Source organism: Falco peregrinus, chromosome 2, assembly GCF_023634155.1.
Source record: "Falco peregrinus isolate bFalPer1 chromosome 2, bFalPer1.pri, whole genome shotgun sequence".
NCBI classification, from domain to species: Eukaryota; Metazoa; Chordata; class Aves; order Falconiformes; family Falconidae; genus Falco; species Falco peregrinus.
The window spans coordinates 124,394,508-124,412,101 of record NC_073722.1 but is presented as its reverse complement, the minus strand read 5'-3'; the positions used below and the strand labels follow the sequence as shown (position 1 = coordinate 124,412,101).

Sequence of the window (17,594 nt, the reverse complement as noted above, 5' to 3'; positions counted from 1 at the left end):
ATCCTCTCGTGGAGCACTGCACCCAGCAGTGTGGGGCCCCTTCGGTCTCACGGCATTCCAGGCTTTTGAAATATTTAACATGAAAAAGCAGTGAGCCGAGCGGGGAGTGACTCTGGGAGGATCCAGGGGAAAAGCTTTTTACTGGCTCTCTCTGCAGTAATTAATTTTTCATCCAGTGTACTTACATCGTAATTCCTTTGCTTTGCAGTTGCACTTTTTCTGGCTGGCTTTTAAAAATGTACTTTGTTTTCCTAATGGAGCTTACTTTAGAGAAATTGTAAATGCAGTGTATAAAATTTATTCCCAACTTTCTGCACAAACAGTATTAGCAGCCTGCGCTTAAGGCTGAAATAGCTGTTGTTGCTCTTCCCCTCCTTTCAGTTAACTTTCAACTCAAGTGAAAAGTTGGGACTGCTTAATATTACTCCAGAATTAACCAGTTGTTCTTTTGATGTCAACTTCGAATGGTTTAAGCCATCTTGATCTCTTTAGAGCTTTCTGTGTGATACAGACGAGTAAACTGTCCTGCTCTGCAGGGTCTCTGCGTGGGTATGAGAGTTTAACAGCTCAGTGTACTGGGATGGAATAGTACGGGCACGTACGTAGGGCAGCGGTGTGAAACCGGGGCAGGTCTGCACCTTTTGAGTGGCAGAAATTTCTACCATCTGCCTTCAGTGCCCACTGTGCGTGTGGTTCAGGGCTCGGGGGTAGCCCAGTGTCATTGACCTTGGGGCTGAGAGGCTGGGCTGGGGTGGCTGACGCAGTAGCGAGGGGAAGGAGTTGCTGGCCACCCAGCCTTCTCCAGCCCTGCCGTTTCAAATCGCATAGCTCTGTCGGAGCATCGGGTTCATAGTTCTGCTCTCTTCTCTTTCAGATTATAGCGTGTTCAATTCCCAGCAAGTGCAGGATGAAATGGATACAAAATCCCTCGACGACATGGAGCAGAGCCTGCTGATGCTCTCGGAGACGAAGGTGCCGGCGATGAGCAACACGGCCCTCTGGAAGAAGCAGGTTTCCACCATAGCGAAAGTTCATTTCCTTAGTCTCAAGCGGGAAAATAAATGCGTGAGAGTGATGTAAGTATCGGGGCTTTCTCCTTTGTATACAAAATCCTCAAAACCTATTTGAATGAAACCAGAGAAAGGCAGGATGCAATTAATTTTTCTCCCATAGTTGCATTTAAAATATAAGAAGCATGAAGCTGTCTGTTACTGTTGAATACATGCTTTTTGGGGGGAGAGGGAGATGTTGTTTTAATATCATGTACATAAACTGCATTGGCTTCTGCTGAATTTTAATAAACCCGAAACTTTTTATTTCTTTCAGGTTGTTGCTTTTTCTGATTTTTCTTATCGTTCAGATTTTATTGTTTTTCATACACCACATCATCAAAAATTCTGTAGCTGCTATCAAACTTTCCCCAGATTTGTACTTGCTGAAGCCCGGAGAGAACTATCACAAGTACAGGAGTCGTCTGCTGCTGCAGAACTCCACAGGTAGGGGAGCAGGGATGCTGCGCGGGGCAGCTCCTGTCTCCAGCTCTCTTTAACGCAGCATGTCACGTGGTGGGGAAGGATGGTGTGTGATGCTTTTGGGGCTGGGGTCAAACTTTTTCCTTGGAGTTAACCCAGATGAAGAGTTTCTAAGTACCCAGAGGTGGCAGAGAGTGAGCATCCTTCATGCCATGGCTGGTAGCCTTGTGCTCGCTCTGTTGTAAGATGGCCCCTGTGAAGGAACTGGCCGGACAGACATTTAGATACATCAAGATTAAAATCCTGCTACGAAGCATTTTGGAAAATGCCATTTTGTTTCCACTTAGGATGTTTTAAAAGCGCGTAGCAGCAATCCAGGCAATAGAAATGAGTGTCTATTTGAGCTATCGGGGAATTTGTGCTTAATACAACTTAATTTCTCTGGGTGCCGTGTCGCAGTGCCGCTGGTTTCCAGCTTTCTTGGCTAATTCTCCGTTCAGCTGAAACTTTGAGTATCCTGATAACGCTTGTTGGCAGCTCCACTTCCTCAGTGCTGCATTTGACTTGCACAAATTAGTTGGAGAAAATAACTAAAAAAACTTTCTTGAGTTCTTTGGAGGTGGTTGAGTGGGAAGCAAAAAAAAAAAAAAAAAGTCATTCCTGTTGTTCAAAGTAGCCGAGAACTCTTTGGGCATGATCTTTCATCGTAGGGTTGTATCAGTGAGGAAACGCATCGATAATTTTGTGTAAATACTCCCAGCTGATGGTAAGTGATCATGTTTTCTCTGTCTTACACCAGAATCGGATATCGATGACATTGTCCGCTCTCTTGGGAGCATGAACATACTCCTGGAGATGTTCAATGACAGCGATTACATCGCAGCTGCACCTCACAGCGCAGCTCTGAACGTGCTGGACCCTGAGGGCAGGCAGGTAGGACGGACAGACTGGCGCAGCCGCATCCCTCGGGAGCAGGCACGCCGCCGGGCAGGGCTGGTGGTGCCGTACTCCTGCCTGAAAGGCACCGATTGAGGTATAGAATCAAATGGTGCCATGTACTATTGCTTATACAATAAGCCTGCAAAAAGGACTTGTATTGACAGGATGGAAACGTTATCAAAATAACTGTTTTTCCATAACGATAATTATGGTAGGCTAATAAAACTTCCATCCCCCTTTCCTGCCCACAAGGATACAAAAAGCCAAGGGAAATATTGTACCTCGCAAGAGACCTGGCATAGGAATTTATTTTTTTATTATTATTTACGTACACTAGCTGAATTACCCAGTTTGACAGAAGTATATAATTCCAGGGTGCTCTCATGCGTAAAGAAAAATGAGTTTCTGGGATTGTAGGTGTTCGTTTCAGTGTGGCCGCTGCAGGAGTGTCAGAAAGATGTGTGCGTGGGGGTCGTATTTAATCTCCAGCAAAGGAACCGCTCTGCAAAATGCCAGCTCTGTCTCTTGTTCCCATTTTTATTCATTGCAAACTGTTAATATTAGGGTGACTGTGCAGCCCTTAGCTAATGCGAATTTTTGCCTGTCTGGTTTTTAAATGCATTAGCAGGAACATACGAGTGCGGGTCACTGTGTTTTGTTGTTCAGACTGTGATTGTCTGGAGCGTCGTTTGTCATAGCATTGCAGTTGCGCAAAACATTCTGGGAATTTATTCCAAATAATTTCTTCTCTGTGAACACGACTGTTCTCCTGAACTAGGCTACACGTTATAGCCACCGTGAGCTGCCCAGAGTTCTTTATGCAGAGATTTTCCTCGCTTTGCGGTTAAATCAAGCCCATAGGAGAGCCCTCGCAGGGTATTGCCCTTCGTGCAGAAGAATTAGTGTGGTGTATACTTTCCTCTCCAGAACTATGTTTTCGCGGTCATATTCAACAGTACCATGGTGCATTCGCTGCCGGTTTTGATGAATATTGTCAGCAACCTACTGCTGCGCAGTTTAAACGTGACGGAGAGCATCCAGATCTGGAGCAACCCCTTCGTGCAGGTGAGCAGCACCTGTGGCTGCAGCGGGGCAAAACCCACCCTTAACCACGGGGTGGGTGGCAGAGCATCCCTGGGGGGAGAGGGAGGGGGCAAAACCATGCCGTAAACAAAGGGAGAAGCTGTGGGGACTGGCTGCAGCACCGAAGGCTGCGCTCTGCACCGCGCTGTCGGGAAGGATTGGGCCTCAGTAGGCAAACCCCGTGGAGTAAGTCCTTGGTGGTGTGGTATGGATGCTTGCAGAATGTAAGAGGATGTGAAAGGTGCTGTGATTTTGCCCTGCAGCTTGTGGAAGTGGAGGAAAAAAGGGCTTGGAACAAGGGTGTCCTGTTGGGAATTTGTTATGGGTTTGTTGCGGGTTACCTGCAATTGTCGGAGGCTGAGCGCGGGGATGCGGGAGGTCCACTGCCTCCCGTGCAGCTGGGGTGGTCTTGAGGAGAGGAGAGGACCTCCTGCAGGAGATAACTGCTGCAGGAGTTGATTAGAAACATAAATACTCCAAAACCTCCTGTGGGTATTTTCCTTTATGCTGCAGCTCAGATGATCTTGAGATAGACAGGACACATGTTTTAGCATTTACAGTCACGTTCCAATTCTGAGTGGTTTTTGGTCACGCACATTCTGGCATTGAAGCCATCTGATTTATATTTCAGAACCTTCCAGACACAATTTTCAGACTGGAGATCTATTTTGAAGCTGTGTTACTGGGAATCATTATTACCGGAATGCCACCCTATTTTGCCATGGACAACGCAGAAAACCATAAGGTAAACTCCCAGGTGTTGATTTAGAAACTGCACAAGAACGTGAAAACCTTGGGATTTGGGGGGGAAATCGAGAGAGGTGTTTTAAACGGTGTCTTTTACCATGAAAGGCAGCGTGGATGTGACTGCTGTTTGCTGCCTGGGGTAGAGCAGGTTTGGGAAAAGCCCTTTTGCTTTCCATGGAAAGGCGCTTTGCTCCTGCGGTGGCTAAAATCAGCAATAACCAGGTAACGTGCTGGTGCCACATCAGTGTAAAAGCAGTGTGTTAGAGGGAAAACCGAGATCCTGCTTGCACACCGAGGCAGATTAACACAGTATTAATTTTAATAAATCTTTTATTAACATTGCATTTTCTTTTCCTGCTGCAGATCAAAGCGTACACGCAGCTGAAGATAGCGGGGCTTTATCCCTCCGCTTACTGGACTGGCCAAGCCGTTGTCGACCTCCCGCTGTTTTTCTCCATCCTCGTCCTGATGATCGGCAGCCTCTTCGCCTTTCATTACGGCGTTTATTTTTACGTGGGCAAGTTCCTCGCTGTGGTGAGTGTGGTGAGGCCAGGAGCACCGGGGGGATGTGAGAGCATGGTTAGGTTGTTTTCTACAAGTGTTTTATTTTCCTTAGATGGTTCAGCAGATTTTTTCCAGCCAATGTACGTGGAAAGTGCCTAATTGAGGCTGCTGGTGCAGAGGCACTAGTCAGGCTGCACCAAAGGCAAAATAGTACGAGTTTTCATGGGGAAAAATATATGCAAATTTTGGAGTTTCGTTCAGAACTGGAATAAAATGGAGCTTAAAAATAGCAGGATCTTCCGAGGAAATGCTCCATCCTTTTTTGCCCTGCTCGCTCAGCCTGCTTTGTGCTCTTCACTGCCGATTGATATTTGCTCCTTTTGTATCAGCGTGCTGCTAACGACAAGGGTACAGTGACTTTGAGCACAGGCCGGCTCCACAATGAATTGCAGCATGTGATTAAATCAAAGACACTGCAAGTCTTCATGTCTTTTATATTCAGAGCGGGCTTCCCCGAGATATTGGCTGTAATTGAGAGGAATCATATTTTCCTAGCTGCTTTCCCAGAAGCTCTGAGTTAATCAGGTTTGGGATGTGACCGTCGTGCTGCAGGGCTAGTTTTCTGCCAGTGCATCTACTTTTATTTTAGTTTCTGTGAAAATGCTGAGGCTGAAAGGGGAATTTCTAATATCTGCCAAAATCTTCAGGTCAACATTTATGGGAGCCTGTGGTGGTTTTTTTTAAAAAAAGGGGGGAAATGGTTTAAAGGAAGCTAGGAGAGGTTCCTTCCTATCCACATACTCTTTTATTTGTGTCTTTAATAGTATATGCTGTATATACCAAGGTGGCAAAACATCAAATTAAGTTACAAAAATGAATGCAGAGTTACGTAGCGCACCTGAAGTATTTCCAGTTGATACTTACGCAAAAAATTCACCCCTGGGTTCTTGCTGTACATTTCCTGAGAAACCTTTCCTATCTCCGCAGATTTTTTGCCTGATCGGTTATGTCCCGTCAGTCGTGCTCTTCACTTACGTTGTCTCCTTCACATTTAAAAAAGTCCAGAATACGAAAGAATTTTGGTCATTTATATTTTCAGTGGTGAGTAATTTTATCTTGATGTTGGTTAGCTAGGGAGGCTGGTTATCCACAACAGGCTTCTCGGTTATTTTTATTTAACTGCGTGTCCTTAATGCACGAGAAATTTGAAACGTTTACCAACATCTCTGTATTACTGCCATATCCTACGTGATAAAAGCTTTTAAAAAATGTGCCTCAAATTAGATAACTTATGCTTAGAGAGTCTGAACTGCATGAAAATGGACTTTTTTTTCCCTTTTCTTTTGTACAGACGGCCTTGCTCTGTACAGTTGTCACTGAAGTGGCCTTTTTTCTGGACTTTTACCTGGTAACCACCATCCTGCATTACGTCTTCTCCATCTTCATTCCTATTTATCCCCTTATTGGCTGTCTGATTTCTTTTATAAAGGTAAGGGGACACAGGACATCCTCTCCAGAACACTTGTAGGTGGTTGGGATCGAGTGTTAATGATAGCGGGGCAGTGCTTCGGTGCCTGGTGGTGTAACACCATCCATAGCCGTTTAACACGTGAAAAATAGCAACTGCTGGTGACAAGTCACCTTTTTCCTGTAAGCAAAGTGTTGCAGTTAAAATAAGGAAAGAAGCAAGTCTTCCATTAAATACCTAAAGGAAAACCATACATGTCTCAGCCTGTGGGCTGAGCCGCCCCAGTGATGGGCGAGTTGGGAGTTGGTGGCGTTAAACCGGGAGCAGCCCCCGGGACTTCAGTGGAGTTTTCCTGGTGTCAGACTTGCACAGGCAGGGTCTCTGCAGACCCTCTCAAAGCGCTGGAGCGACATAACTTACCTGACCGATCCGAGGTGGAAGCACGGTGCAGAATACGCGCTCTCCGGTGGGTGCTGGGGTACCTGAACGTGGGGTTTCTGCGTTGTCAGGTCTCGTGGAAAGGCAAGGAAAAGAACGGAGGATACTACGACCCCTGGGACCGGCTCCTGGTAGCAGTTGTAGCTGTAAGCACGGTTATTTGATTATCTGCCGTATTTGCTGTAGAGAACTGCTGATTCCTGCTGGGAGGCCCCTTCTGTTCAGGCATCTTTATTAATAAAGATTGGATGTAATGCTGAGCATCGCTGGAGCCTGCAGCTTTTGCAGCCTGTTGCAGCACGAACAGTCTCAGTAGGGCTGCTGTGCCTGCCAGCTCGACATCTGCTGCTTCAATGGTCTTATTAACGATGCTAATGTTAAATTCCGATTATTATGGGAGTCAGTGCTGATGGAGCAAGAGCTCCAGAGCAGGGGACAGTCCCTTCTCCTTCCAAAACACCCAAATAATTATCATTAAATTAAAGCAGACTCCGGTTGTGCATCCTCAGTGTCAACCCACTGAGCAGCAGCGAATTATATATTTCATCTTTGCGGATACATCAGCACTTCTGTGGTGGTGAGGAGCTGGAGCTTCTTGTCACTCATCAGACTGGTGGGATCACCTGCAGGGTCACCTATAGGATCAGCAGCCTTGGAGGGGCTGGCAGCGCTCCAAGTAACCAGAACTGTATTTGTCTGTTTTAGCCCTATTTGCAGTGTGTTGTGTGGCTCTTGCTGCTGCGATGTTTTGAGCTGAAGAATGGAGGGAGGACAGTTAGAGAGGATCCGTTTTTCAGGTGTGTCTCTGTTGAATAGACTTCTAAAAAGTAATAGTCCAAAGAAGCTGTTTTTCGAAGTGACGCTGATGATGAAACTGGAGTATGCAGCCTACAGCTTTGGGGATACTGCAGAAAATAAAACACCTTTAGTTACATCCCATCCCAAGTTGCTAAAGAATTTGTTCTCCTGAGTTCAGTTTTCTAAAATTCAGTCACTGACGTGCAGAAACAGGTTTTGCACTTCCTTTTAAGTTATAACGGTGTAAAATTGTGACTTTGGTAAGATCATCCCCTATATAAAAATAGGGGAGCTTCCTTTCCCATTGCATGGCTGGGGATGCTGTGCCCCGGCAGAGAGCTCAGTGGGAAGGTGACATAGTTGCTGTCACTGGCAGCTCTTTCTGCTCCTTTGGGGCTTCTCCGACATGCCGCAGAAACATGTTACTCCAGGATTCAGCAGGCGCAAATGGTTTCTGCATCGAAGCGGTGAGCGAATCTCAGCTGAATGCCGAGCAGAGGCATCACGTTGTTTTCTTCCCCCTTAGAAAATGTTCTACAAAAGCCAAAACCTGGAAGTTCCCGGATGTCCCGCATGACAAGAACGAAGATGGAGACGTGAAGGCGGAGAGGCTGCGAGTCCAAGAGATACTGAGCAATCCCAAAAGCGAGGAGGTAACGCTGTGCGCCCCCGGGCGCTCCCCGGACCCCAGGTGTGAAGGGCTCCCAGAGCCACTGGGATCTGCAGCCGCTTCTCTCTTCCCTACTAGATGCCAGCGATCCTGGTCAGCAGCTTGCACAAAGAGTTTGATGAAAGAAAGGAATTTCTTCTGGGGAGAAAAATAAAGAAAGTGGCAACGAAACATGTTTCTCTCTGCGTGAAAAAGGGTTGGAGTTCAATTACTTGCTGTTGGGCTGTTTTATTTACAAAAGCAACTCTTGGATCTGTTTATCTGACCTCATGAGCCGTGTTTTGTGTCGTCCTTTCTTTAGGAGAAATACTGGGTTTGTTAGGACCCAACGGAGCTGGCAAAAGCACGTTAATTAATATGCTCGTTGGAGAGATTGAGCCAACCAGTGGGCAAGTACGTTACGTGCTACAAGCTAAATAGAAAACAAATCTATTATTTAAATTTTTATTATTATTATTGCAAGTGTTCCCAAGTGTTTCTTGCTAAAGCTTTACAAAAACAATTCTAAAGCTTACCATATTTTCCTCGCAGGTTCTGATGGGAGGTGATTCTTTTGGGCTGAACAGCGAAGATGACTCAGTGAAATTTGTGGGGTACTGTCCTCAAACAAACCCGCTTTGGCCAGATATTACACTGCAGGAACACTTTGAAATTTATGGAGCTATCAAAGGAATGAGTCAGTCTGATGTTAAGGAAGTCATAAAACGGTAAGTAGTTTATTATAGAAACGTTTAAGGTTTAGCTGTGTTTTTCTTAGTGGGTTTGTTGGGGCTTTTTTCCACTTCTCCTAGTGCAATCTTCTTCTCATTTAAGTTTGATTGCGTCTTTTCAGCAAACTCAGCACGTGTGAATTTGTAGGTTAGAAGATACAGATTCAGCCACACAAAATGCAGCTGGCATTTGTGGGGGTTTTATTTTATTTTTTAAGTTATGAAGTGCTAACGAGGCTGCAGGGACGGGGAGTCCAGGACTTGGAGCTGTTTCTGGGTTGTCACCACCGGCTGCTCTGGGACAAGGGGCAGGTGGTTTGGTAGGGAAGCACCCAGCTCAGATTCTGCTTATTGCTCTGCTTTTGGGGTTGTATATAATTCATATACAAATATTTGTAACTGAGCTCTTCAAATGAGACTGTTTGTGTACGGCATGATGAGGGGCAAGCCAAACCATCGCCCTCCCAGCTGTTCACATGTGGTCCTTCCTCTTCCGCAGCATCACCAATGCCCTGGATTTAAAAGACCACCTGCAGAAGACAACGAAGAAGCTGGGCGTGGGGCTGAAACGCAAGGTACGGGGGAGCTTTTTGAGCTGCCATGCTGGCTGTCCCCGTGCTGGCTGTCCCCAGCAGCGCTGGTGTCCCTTACCCTTTCCCTTTGCCTTCCTCCCAGCTCTGCTTTGCCCTGAGTATGCTGGGCAACCCGCGGGTCACGCTCTTGGATGAACCGTCAACCGGGATGGATCCAAAAGCCAAGCAGCACATGTGGTGAGTGCCACCGGCGCCACGGGCTCGTTTCCTTTTGGGAATTTGCCCAATTTTATGTGTGCGTTATCCCTGTTAACACTAGGGAGAGCCATAGGCAGGGAATAAACCTCACCCTGCTGCCAGGTGCGCTTCGTCTGTGTCCTCTCCCAGAACAGCTTGGAGATCAAAAGCTTGAAAGTCAAAAGAAATCTTTAAAATTACATGAAAAATATAGATTTGAGTCATTTTTGTGAAAAAGTTAGGTGTTGATTGTTGCTGTGGGAGTAGTATTGGCCCATAAAATAAAGGGTTTGCGTCTGAGCATCACAGTCCTCTCTTCCTACTAACCCAGGATGTACCGTTAGGTGCCGAATGTTTTATTCAGGGATTTTTTTGGTTATGTTTTGTAGGCGGGCAATTCGAGCAGCATTTAAAAACAAGGAGAGAGCAGCTATCCTGACCACTCACTACATGGAAGAGGCAGATGCTGTCTGTGACCGTGTGGCCATCCTGGTGTCCGGGCAGCTCAGGTACCACCGAGCACTCCTCATGGGCAGGTGTTGTGGCAGGGAGGATAGACTAAAATATATTTCTTTGAAAATACACATAGACAATTTTTTTTGCACCTTAAATTTGGAGCAAAATTAAACTGCAAAAAGGGTCTCTAAGAAGTCAGAGCACTCCCTGCGCGTGATATAACGTGTTCAGCTCTTGTTTTCTCTCTGCAATGGGTAGGTGCATAGGTACTGTCCAGCACTTGAAGAGTAAGTTTGGAAGAGGATACTTCCTGGAAATGAAATTAAAAGAAACAGCAGATGTACAGCAGGTGGAGTACCTGCAGAGCCAGATTTCGCACATCTTCCCAAATGCAAATCGTCAGGAAAGGTGAAGTTTCACAAATACGTGGAAAATATTAATATTAATACAAGCCCCTCATTTTTCAGCAGCTCCTTGGCACAGAGTAGGGCATACTATGATACTAAAATTTACAAAAAGTATTTACATGTAGCTTCAAGAAAAAAAAAGAAAAAGAGGAAGGGTTTTGCAGGCTGGCAAAAGCTGCTGGGGCTGGGGCTGCGAGCCCTGCCTGCAGATGTTCGGCACGGAGGAAGCAAAACTGGATTTCTGCATAGCTGTTCCTTGACAGCTTCCTCTTCAGTTGGGGCCCCCGGGAAACGGGTAAAGTCTGAGTCACTGGCCTTTACCAGGAAATAATTGAATGTTTTCTGGGGATACCTTAAAGTCTGAGAGTGGGTTGCTTGGTTTTCCCCGAACAGCCTTGGATTTCTGCCGTGTGAACTAGAGGGTCTGGCTTGGTGGGCGCTGATGAGGCTCTCCGAACAGGGCACTGCGGGCATTGTATAAGGAACATCCCACAGATGTGGGAGATGTGGAGGAGCGTTCGTTTTTCGGAAGCAGGTGGGGAGGGGTAGAGCAGCTCCCTGTTCTGGAATCTGGGTTACAGGAACCGCTGCATGATGCAAAGCCCCAGGAGATCCTGGGACCTCTGTCCGAGTTCATCTGAAAAGCAAAACCTCATAACCTTGAGAATCCTGGGCAGCGATTTTTTTCTTTCATGAGTTTATAAGCAGAATATAAATGGTTGAATCTTAGCTGAAGAGCATATAAATCATGGAGCAGTCTCAGGGAGACCTCAGCTGATGCACCTGGACCTGGATCCCTGAGACAGGTTATAAACCAGCTGGGCTGCTGGCGCTGCAGCGTTCCTGTTGTCTTGTGTAATGATGACTAGTCAAAATGCCTGGAGTAACTGTCAGAAAATGAGCTTAAATCCATTTGCTTGGATATTAATATTTTTGTTTTGGTTCATTTTACCTGAAGCTAAGTTTGCTTTGTTTCTTTGTTCCAGTTTTGCTTCTATTTTGGCGTATAAAATTCCCAAAGAAGATGTACAGTCGCTTTCACATTCTTTTTCCAAGCTGGAAGAAGGTAATTAAGAACCTGCCGCACATCACGTACAGAAATCATTTTGTCTCCCATAAATGACACATTTGCCATGCGGTGGCATTTCTGCATTTCTGTTCCAAAGTACTTTTTTTTTTTTTTTCTATTATTATTGCTCTCCCCAACTCTGTTTCTTGTGAAATCAAGAGTGAGAACTTGTACTGGCTTAAAATTCTTTAAATCTAGTTGTGTCCGATCGTTCAGTATCCCTAAATATAGTCTATATTATATGTATAAATATACTAAATATGCTCTGTCGTCATTCTTTCAACAGTAAAGCACGCCTTTAATATCGAGGAGTACAGCTTTTCTCAGGCAACGTTGGAACAGGTACGTTACAGCAAATTATATTTGATGGTAGCAAACCCCGCCAGGCGAAGGCATTTGTTGCAGGGCATCGGATGGGGTTTGCAGGTGGCTGGGCTGCGTTCACTTTGCTCCTGCCGTAGAGGGCTTGTGCATTCCAGGCTGGGCAAGGCACCATGGATGGAGGGGACGATGAGCCCTGCGCAGGCAGCTTGTCCCCCGTCCCCAGCTGTCGGGCAGCTGCTGTGGTGGTGCCTGTTAGGGTGTTTTGGGGGAGCTAAGTCCCCTTTTCCAAAGTGAATTGTGACTGCCAGTTCTCCTGTTCCTCTTTATCCCCGTTCTTGCCTTTAAAAATAAGATGCCATCTGTAGTGGCTGTTAAAGGAAAAATTTACACAGCCGTGGGTACCACTGGGCTTGCTTTAATCACAACTTGGAGTTGGGCCACCACCCCAGTGAGTGACAGAGAACAAAGGGGTGCAGCACAGCTTATATAGACTGATCAACTCATTAGTCAATATCTGAAGTTTTTAGAAGTTTCCTTTGGTCTTGTCAGTTTTGCAAATCCATCACCTGACTCTGTCCCAGTTGATTCATCTATTCAGTTCCAGTCTCTGCCTCAGTTCCCAGCTCCTCCTGGGATCAGGATCTCCTTTCTGCCTGCTTTAACTCAGTCCTTCAAGCACACTTAGTCTTTGAACAAGCAATTCCTATTCACACATACTGATTTTTTTCTAGAAACCCCTGCATTTCTGAGAGCACAGATCGATCATCTGTTGTTTCTCTATTCTCCCACTGATTAACCTAAGTTTTAAACCAGCCTTGGATTAGGGCTATGGTTCTGCCATTTAGCAGCTTCAGCACTTTAAATTTCTTAATTCAAACAGTGACTGGAGCAAAAAAACTTGTGGTTTTCGTGGAAATGTCGCTCAGATTTATTCAAAAGATGGGCATTGCTGTTCGTTTTCTGAAAGGAGGGCAAAACTGAGGGTTTATTATTGCTTATTCGGGATTAATTATTGCTGACGATAAATGTCCTTTAGTGTGGATTCTGTCCAACTTCCTTTTCATTGTACTCTTGAAGACGTGAGGTGGGAGGGTAGGAGCAAGGAGGAAAAAACCCAGAATACTAAGAACTTCCTACTCGGAGATAATGCAATACATGCAATACCCATGGGGGTTTTGGCATAAATTCTGTTGCATAGAATAGAATCCTTCAGGTTGGAAAAAAACCTTTAAGATCATCCAGTCCAACAAGCCCATCACTAAACCATGTCCCCAGGCACCGCATTTACGTGTCTTTTAAACACCTCCAGGGATGGTGATCCCACCGCCTCCCTGGGCAGGTGTTCCACTGCCCAGGTGGTGAAGCATTGAAAAAAAATTTCCTAATATCCAATCTAAACCTCCCTTGGTGCAACTTGAGGCCATTTCTTCTTGTCCTGTCGCTTGCTATCTGGGAGAAGAAATTTGTGACCAAGAAAGTTCCTACAAGGAGCATGATGCATTCAGATCTTTTCTGTCTGTCCCAGGTTTTTGTGGAGCTGGCAAAGGAGCAGGAGGAGGAGGACAGCAGCTTTGGCACCCTGAACAGCACGCTGTGGTGGGAGAGGACGCAGGAGGACAGAGTCGTTTTCTGAGCTCCTTACGGTCCAGATCTGCTTGGCAGCTGGTGTTTTGTGCCAGCAATGATCCTCTGCACACACTCTGGGACATGTGTGTGGAAAACATCGGAGCTGGAATAGAGAAGGAAAATCAAATTTGGAAGCACTGAGCGGGTTCCACCATCCTGGCCTTAGGAATAACACCGCAGTAGCAGTGAGCATCCCCACCGTTACTCTGGCTGATCTGAAATCCCTTCTTTCCTCAAGGTTTCCCAGTTTCAGTTGAGCTAGAAGACATTGCCATGGCTGGCAGTCATCTCCTGGTGTGGGTCACTTGTGCGGGAGCATCCGCCTTTGTCCCCTGGCTGTGCTGCCTGGGTGTCAGGGCTGCCTGAGGTTGGGTTGTCCTTACTGGAAATCGTGCATTTGAGCAAAACCAGTTGCCACTGGAGGATCCTGCCCCACGGGACCCCCTTGCTGGCTCGCAGGGTCGTGCCGTGCCATGTGCCCTTGGTTGGGCGTTGCTGCCTGCCCCACAAGGTGCTGTGCGGGCACGTGCCCCTGCAAGGTCCTGCTCCCCCACTGTCTGATCAGTCCTTGCTTATGCTTAGAAGATGCACCTGCTTAAAGAGAGGAAAACCCACCCCAAATAATTGTATTCACTGCTGAGAGGGTCCTGAATTCCACTGCGAGCTTAGCTTGGTATCCAACTGATGAGAAAATGTTCATTTACAGATAGAATATGGCCCTTGTTGACACTAACATGCCTTTCTACTGCAAGTTGGCAGATGTGGCTAAGTCCTGCTGCCATTCTGGGTGGTGTTGGTGTTTGTAATGCATGCACTGTAGGGTTAAAGGGGGTGTGCAGAAGTGGATGCTTTCTTTCCCCCACTTGGTAAAAGTACAAAGACATAACTGTGTAGCTACGGGATTTGCAGAGCTGTGAGTATTTGTCTTCATTAAAAACAGTCTAATTCTTCTGTTGGGTGTAACGACATGTATCTTGCCAGCTGCTTTTCGAGACAGTCCTTTTTAGATGTCTTCATTTTTCTTGACAGTGAATTCATAAGCACATGCAACAGTATTTCCTAATCCGTCTTTGTTGTGATAGCAGTAGGTAATGCAGTAGTGTGCTCGGCACAGGAACGTTAGCTTTTGCAATTTTTCATTCACTTTTGTTAAACCCAAAAGGAAAAGATCCAAATTTACAACCTCATCGGTAGAAATGGTGCCTTTGGTTTACATAGAAGCACTAAGAAGAGTGGAATAGGTGATCCTTTATCCTATGATATGACAGATGTATGTTGAAAATATATTATTTTTTTTGTTTTTTCTACACAAAGCTATCATCACTTTTTTTTTTAGTTTTATAAGGTGAAATTAAAGATTGCTAACAGTTCATTGTGTTCTGCAGTGAACAAATATGGAGGTGCATTTATATTGAAACATTGGCTTCATAAGTCATACCAATTATCTATCTTCACATTAAAGTTAGAAAAGACCTTTGCTTTTCTTGCAAAAACTCAAAAAACCTATGGGCTAAGGCGGAGCTGTGTGTCCCAACTGTTTGTAATTACCAGGCAATAATGTATGTAATATGTCCGATAATCACCATGGTGAGCCAAAACCTGTTCTCATTCGTTTCTCACTCGGCTGTGGGGAGGTGTGAACTTTTTACGTACGACTTTTGCTTCCTCATTTGTACCCGAAGATTGCACATAAACGTACGGATTTTGGTTTGTTGTTAAAATTTGAGCCCAGGAACTGCAGAAACAGCTGGTTGTCCCGTTTGCCCCGCCAGGGGAAGGTCCCTGCCCCTGGGGAGCACAGAGCTGGGTCTGCCCCTTTTGATGAGCCCTGAGCTGGGGCACTTGCTGTGCCCTGGGCTCCTGTGCTGGAAACAAAACGGAGGCAAAGAACAGGATTAAAGCACCAGCCTCTAACCAACAGCTCCAGTAGCAACCTTGCTAGGGCTGGAGCTTCCCTGTAAGAAAGGAAAAGTAACCCAGATTCAGCTGCTTTTTGTTTATACAGCCTTTTATTTAGCCCCTGGGAGCCCCCAGCCCACTGCTCCCAGCTGCATCCCTGTTGCTGGCCGGTATCTCTGAGCAATTTCCTTTATTTGGAGCAAAGGTGGGACCCCAAATTTTGTCTCACGATACTTTCCCATGTACGTCCATCCAAGTTAAGCGCATCTTCCCCAAAGCCCACATTCTTTACTTTCATCTCTCATCATAAATGGTGTTTCAGCCGAGTGTCATCTGCTCATCTGTCCAGCAATGTCCAGTGCGCTCTCCACGTGAGCTTACAAAAGTACGGTTGTGGCCAGTTAGCCGATGTCTTTTTGTAATTTTATTCTTTAACTTCAAGTTAGTAGTCTGTAAAATAGTTCTGTACTGTCTGGATGAAATTGCCCTACTTCAAATAATTCCGTGTTTTCTAACATTTCAAATGGATCATAGGAAGACCTCCCCTAGCAGCTAGATTTGCACAGTTTGGTACTGTTCTTGCTTACGCTGGGGTGACTCAGTTGATGGTGGCACTGTATTTGTGCAGCTGCATGGGCAAAGAATTCGGCTTAATTTGGGTGGGATCTCTGGCGCGGTGACATCACGTGTCGATGTGGCATAAGATGCTGCCCCAAAACGTCAGTTTACTGTATCAGAAGTCTTTCAAAGCATCATACAATGTCCAGAACTGCCAGAATCAGGAAGAACATGTGCACAATTAAACCAGAGAATCCCCTGGAAAGGTGGGAGTTTTTTCCTCCAATTTTAAGTCCCCTTGTTACCAGCGCTATGCCAAATCCCAGCCGTACAGCACACCTCCCAGTTTGTGCTCTGGGCGATAAAACCGAGACGAGGCGGCTGGATTCAGGCTGCCTCTGGGGCTTGGGTGAGTGCCACTTGTTCCAGGTGTAATGGGTTTAGTTACCTTGCAGGGTGGTTGTGAGAGGTCGCTAGTATATCCAAAACTTGGAAGATGCATTTACTTTGTGGTGATGTTATAAGGTTGTATTTTTCTATGGAGGAATTTAATGTTGGCTGATTTTGTTTACGTTACCAAGAAAAGTCCTTATTTTAAAATATTTCCGTATAGTGAGTTGTGTAGCCGACATCCAGTACTCTGTTAGCAAAGCCAGAAGTTACTTGGTCTAGAGGTGATAGGTTTGTAACACTCCTCCTGATGTTGGCGTCAGGCACGTGGGATCATTTGCAGTTTGTTTTCGACACCTGTCTTTCTTTTACCACTTCGCTGTATTTGTAAAGTCGAGGTTTTTCCTTTTCCAGCAGAAAGTACTACCAAAATAAAGATGGATTGGATTGTTAAATGCTTGTGTTGCTATCCTGCATGTGTTTTGCCATGCTAGAAATAGGGGGATTGTTTCCGAAAGCCTTTGCTGTTCCCTGGAGAGCACCGGGGCTTGCAGCAGAGCGGGCTCAGGCAGAGCGTGGGGGACCCCGGCTCTTGGCATGGCTGGGGGTGTCAGGCTGCAGTAATTGTGTGGTTTTAATTGAGTTCAGAGAATTGCAGTATTGGAACACTTGGGATTCAGAACCGCCCGCGGTTGTGTCACGTTTTGCAGCCGGATTAATTCAGCCCAACTTCAGGCTAGAAGTGACCCGGCAGCAGCTGCGCACTGCTGGCACGCCACGTCATGCATCTGCAGCGATGAATCACGTTCATCCACTTGAAAATATCAACCCCACTGCAAAAAAAAAAAAAAAAAAAATCATTTTTCTAGCTGGAGCTGTGCCCAAGGCGAACTGGCTGGGTGGCCAGATGGGTGCTCGCTCTGGCGCTGGTTTAGCTGGAGCTGGGATGTGGAGCCGTGGTCTGTGGGGATGGAGGATGGGGTCCGCTGCCTGCTCCTCGGCTGCCGCGGGAGCTGCGGCACCACCCGCTGCTGGGATGGAGGGGTCCTCCTGCAGCCCTGTGGGTCGGTTCAGCACCTAGTGGAAGGGGTTTGTGCCCCCTGGACCCCTCGGTGGGGAGGAAAATGACCCCAAAGAAACTTAATCTGAACTCAGTGCAAGTTCCCAGGTTTTCATACTAGTTTTTCTTTAATGATGTGTTAAGGGTGGTGTGCCATTTTTTTTTTTCAAAGCTGTAAAATTAATTCATTCTCTGGTAATGCTATT

General features: G+C 46.1%; 1 protein-coding gene across 1 annotated transcript in view; it reads left to right on the top strand.

The window, feature by feature from the left end:
- Nucleotides 1-16,783, top strand: part of ABCA5 (ATP binding cassette subfamily A member 5) — a 31,883-nt gene extending 15,100 nt beyond the window's left edge. Inside the window, exons 19-39 of the mRNA XM_055795539.1 lie at nt 875-1,076; nt 1,327-1,496; nt 2,272-2,405; nt 3,339-3,476; nt 4,126-4,239; nt 4,605-4,775; nt 5,733-5,846; nt 6,097-6,234; nt 6,723-6,797; nt 7,357-7,448; nt 7,976-8,102; nt 8,198-8,315; nt 8,421-8,512; nt 8,651-8,826; nt 9,329-9,404; nt 9,505-9,599; nt 9,989-10,108; nt 10,314-10,463; nt 11,449-11,528; nt 11,818-11,873; nt 13,381-16,783. Of these exons, the coding sequence (XP_055651514.1) occupies nt 875-1,076; nt 1,327-1,496; nt 2,272-2,405; nt 3,339-3,476; nt 4,126-4,239; nt 4,605-4,775; nt 5,733-5,846; nt 6,097-6,234; nt 6,723-6,797; nt 7,357-7,448; nt 7,976-8,102; nt 8,198-8,315; nt 8,421-8,512; nt 8,651-8,826; nt 9,329-9,404; nt 9,505-9,599; nt 9,989-10,108; nt 10,314-10,463; nt 11,449-11,528; nt 11,818-11,873; nt 13,381-13,488 (2,546 nt within the window). The 3' untranslated portion in view covers nt 13,489-16,783. The remainder of the gene's footprint in view (nt 1-874; nt 1,077-1,326; nt 1,497-2,271; nt 2,406-3,338; nt 3,477-4,125; nt 4,240-4,604; nt 4,776-5,732; nt 5,847-6,096; nt 6,235-6,722; nt 6,798-7,356; nt 7,449-7,975; nt 8,103-8,197; nt 8,316-8,420; nt 8,513-8,650; nt 8,827-9,328; nt 9,405-9,504; nt 9,600-9,988; nt 10,109-10,313; nt 10,464-11,448; nt 11,529-11,817; nt 11,874-13,380) is intronic.
- Nucleotides 16,784-17,594: the final 811 nt, after the last annotated feature.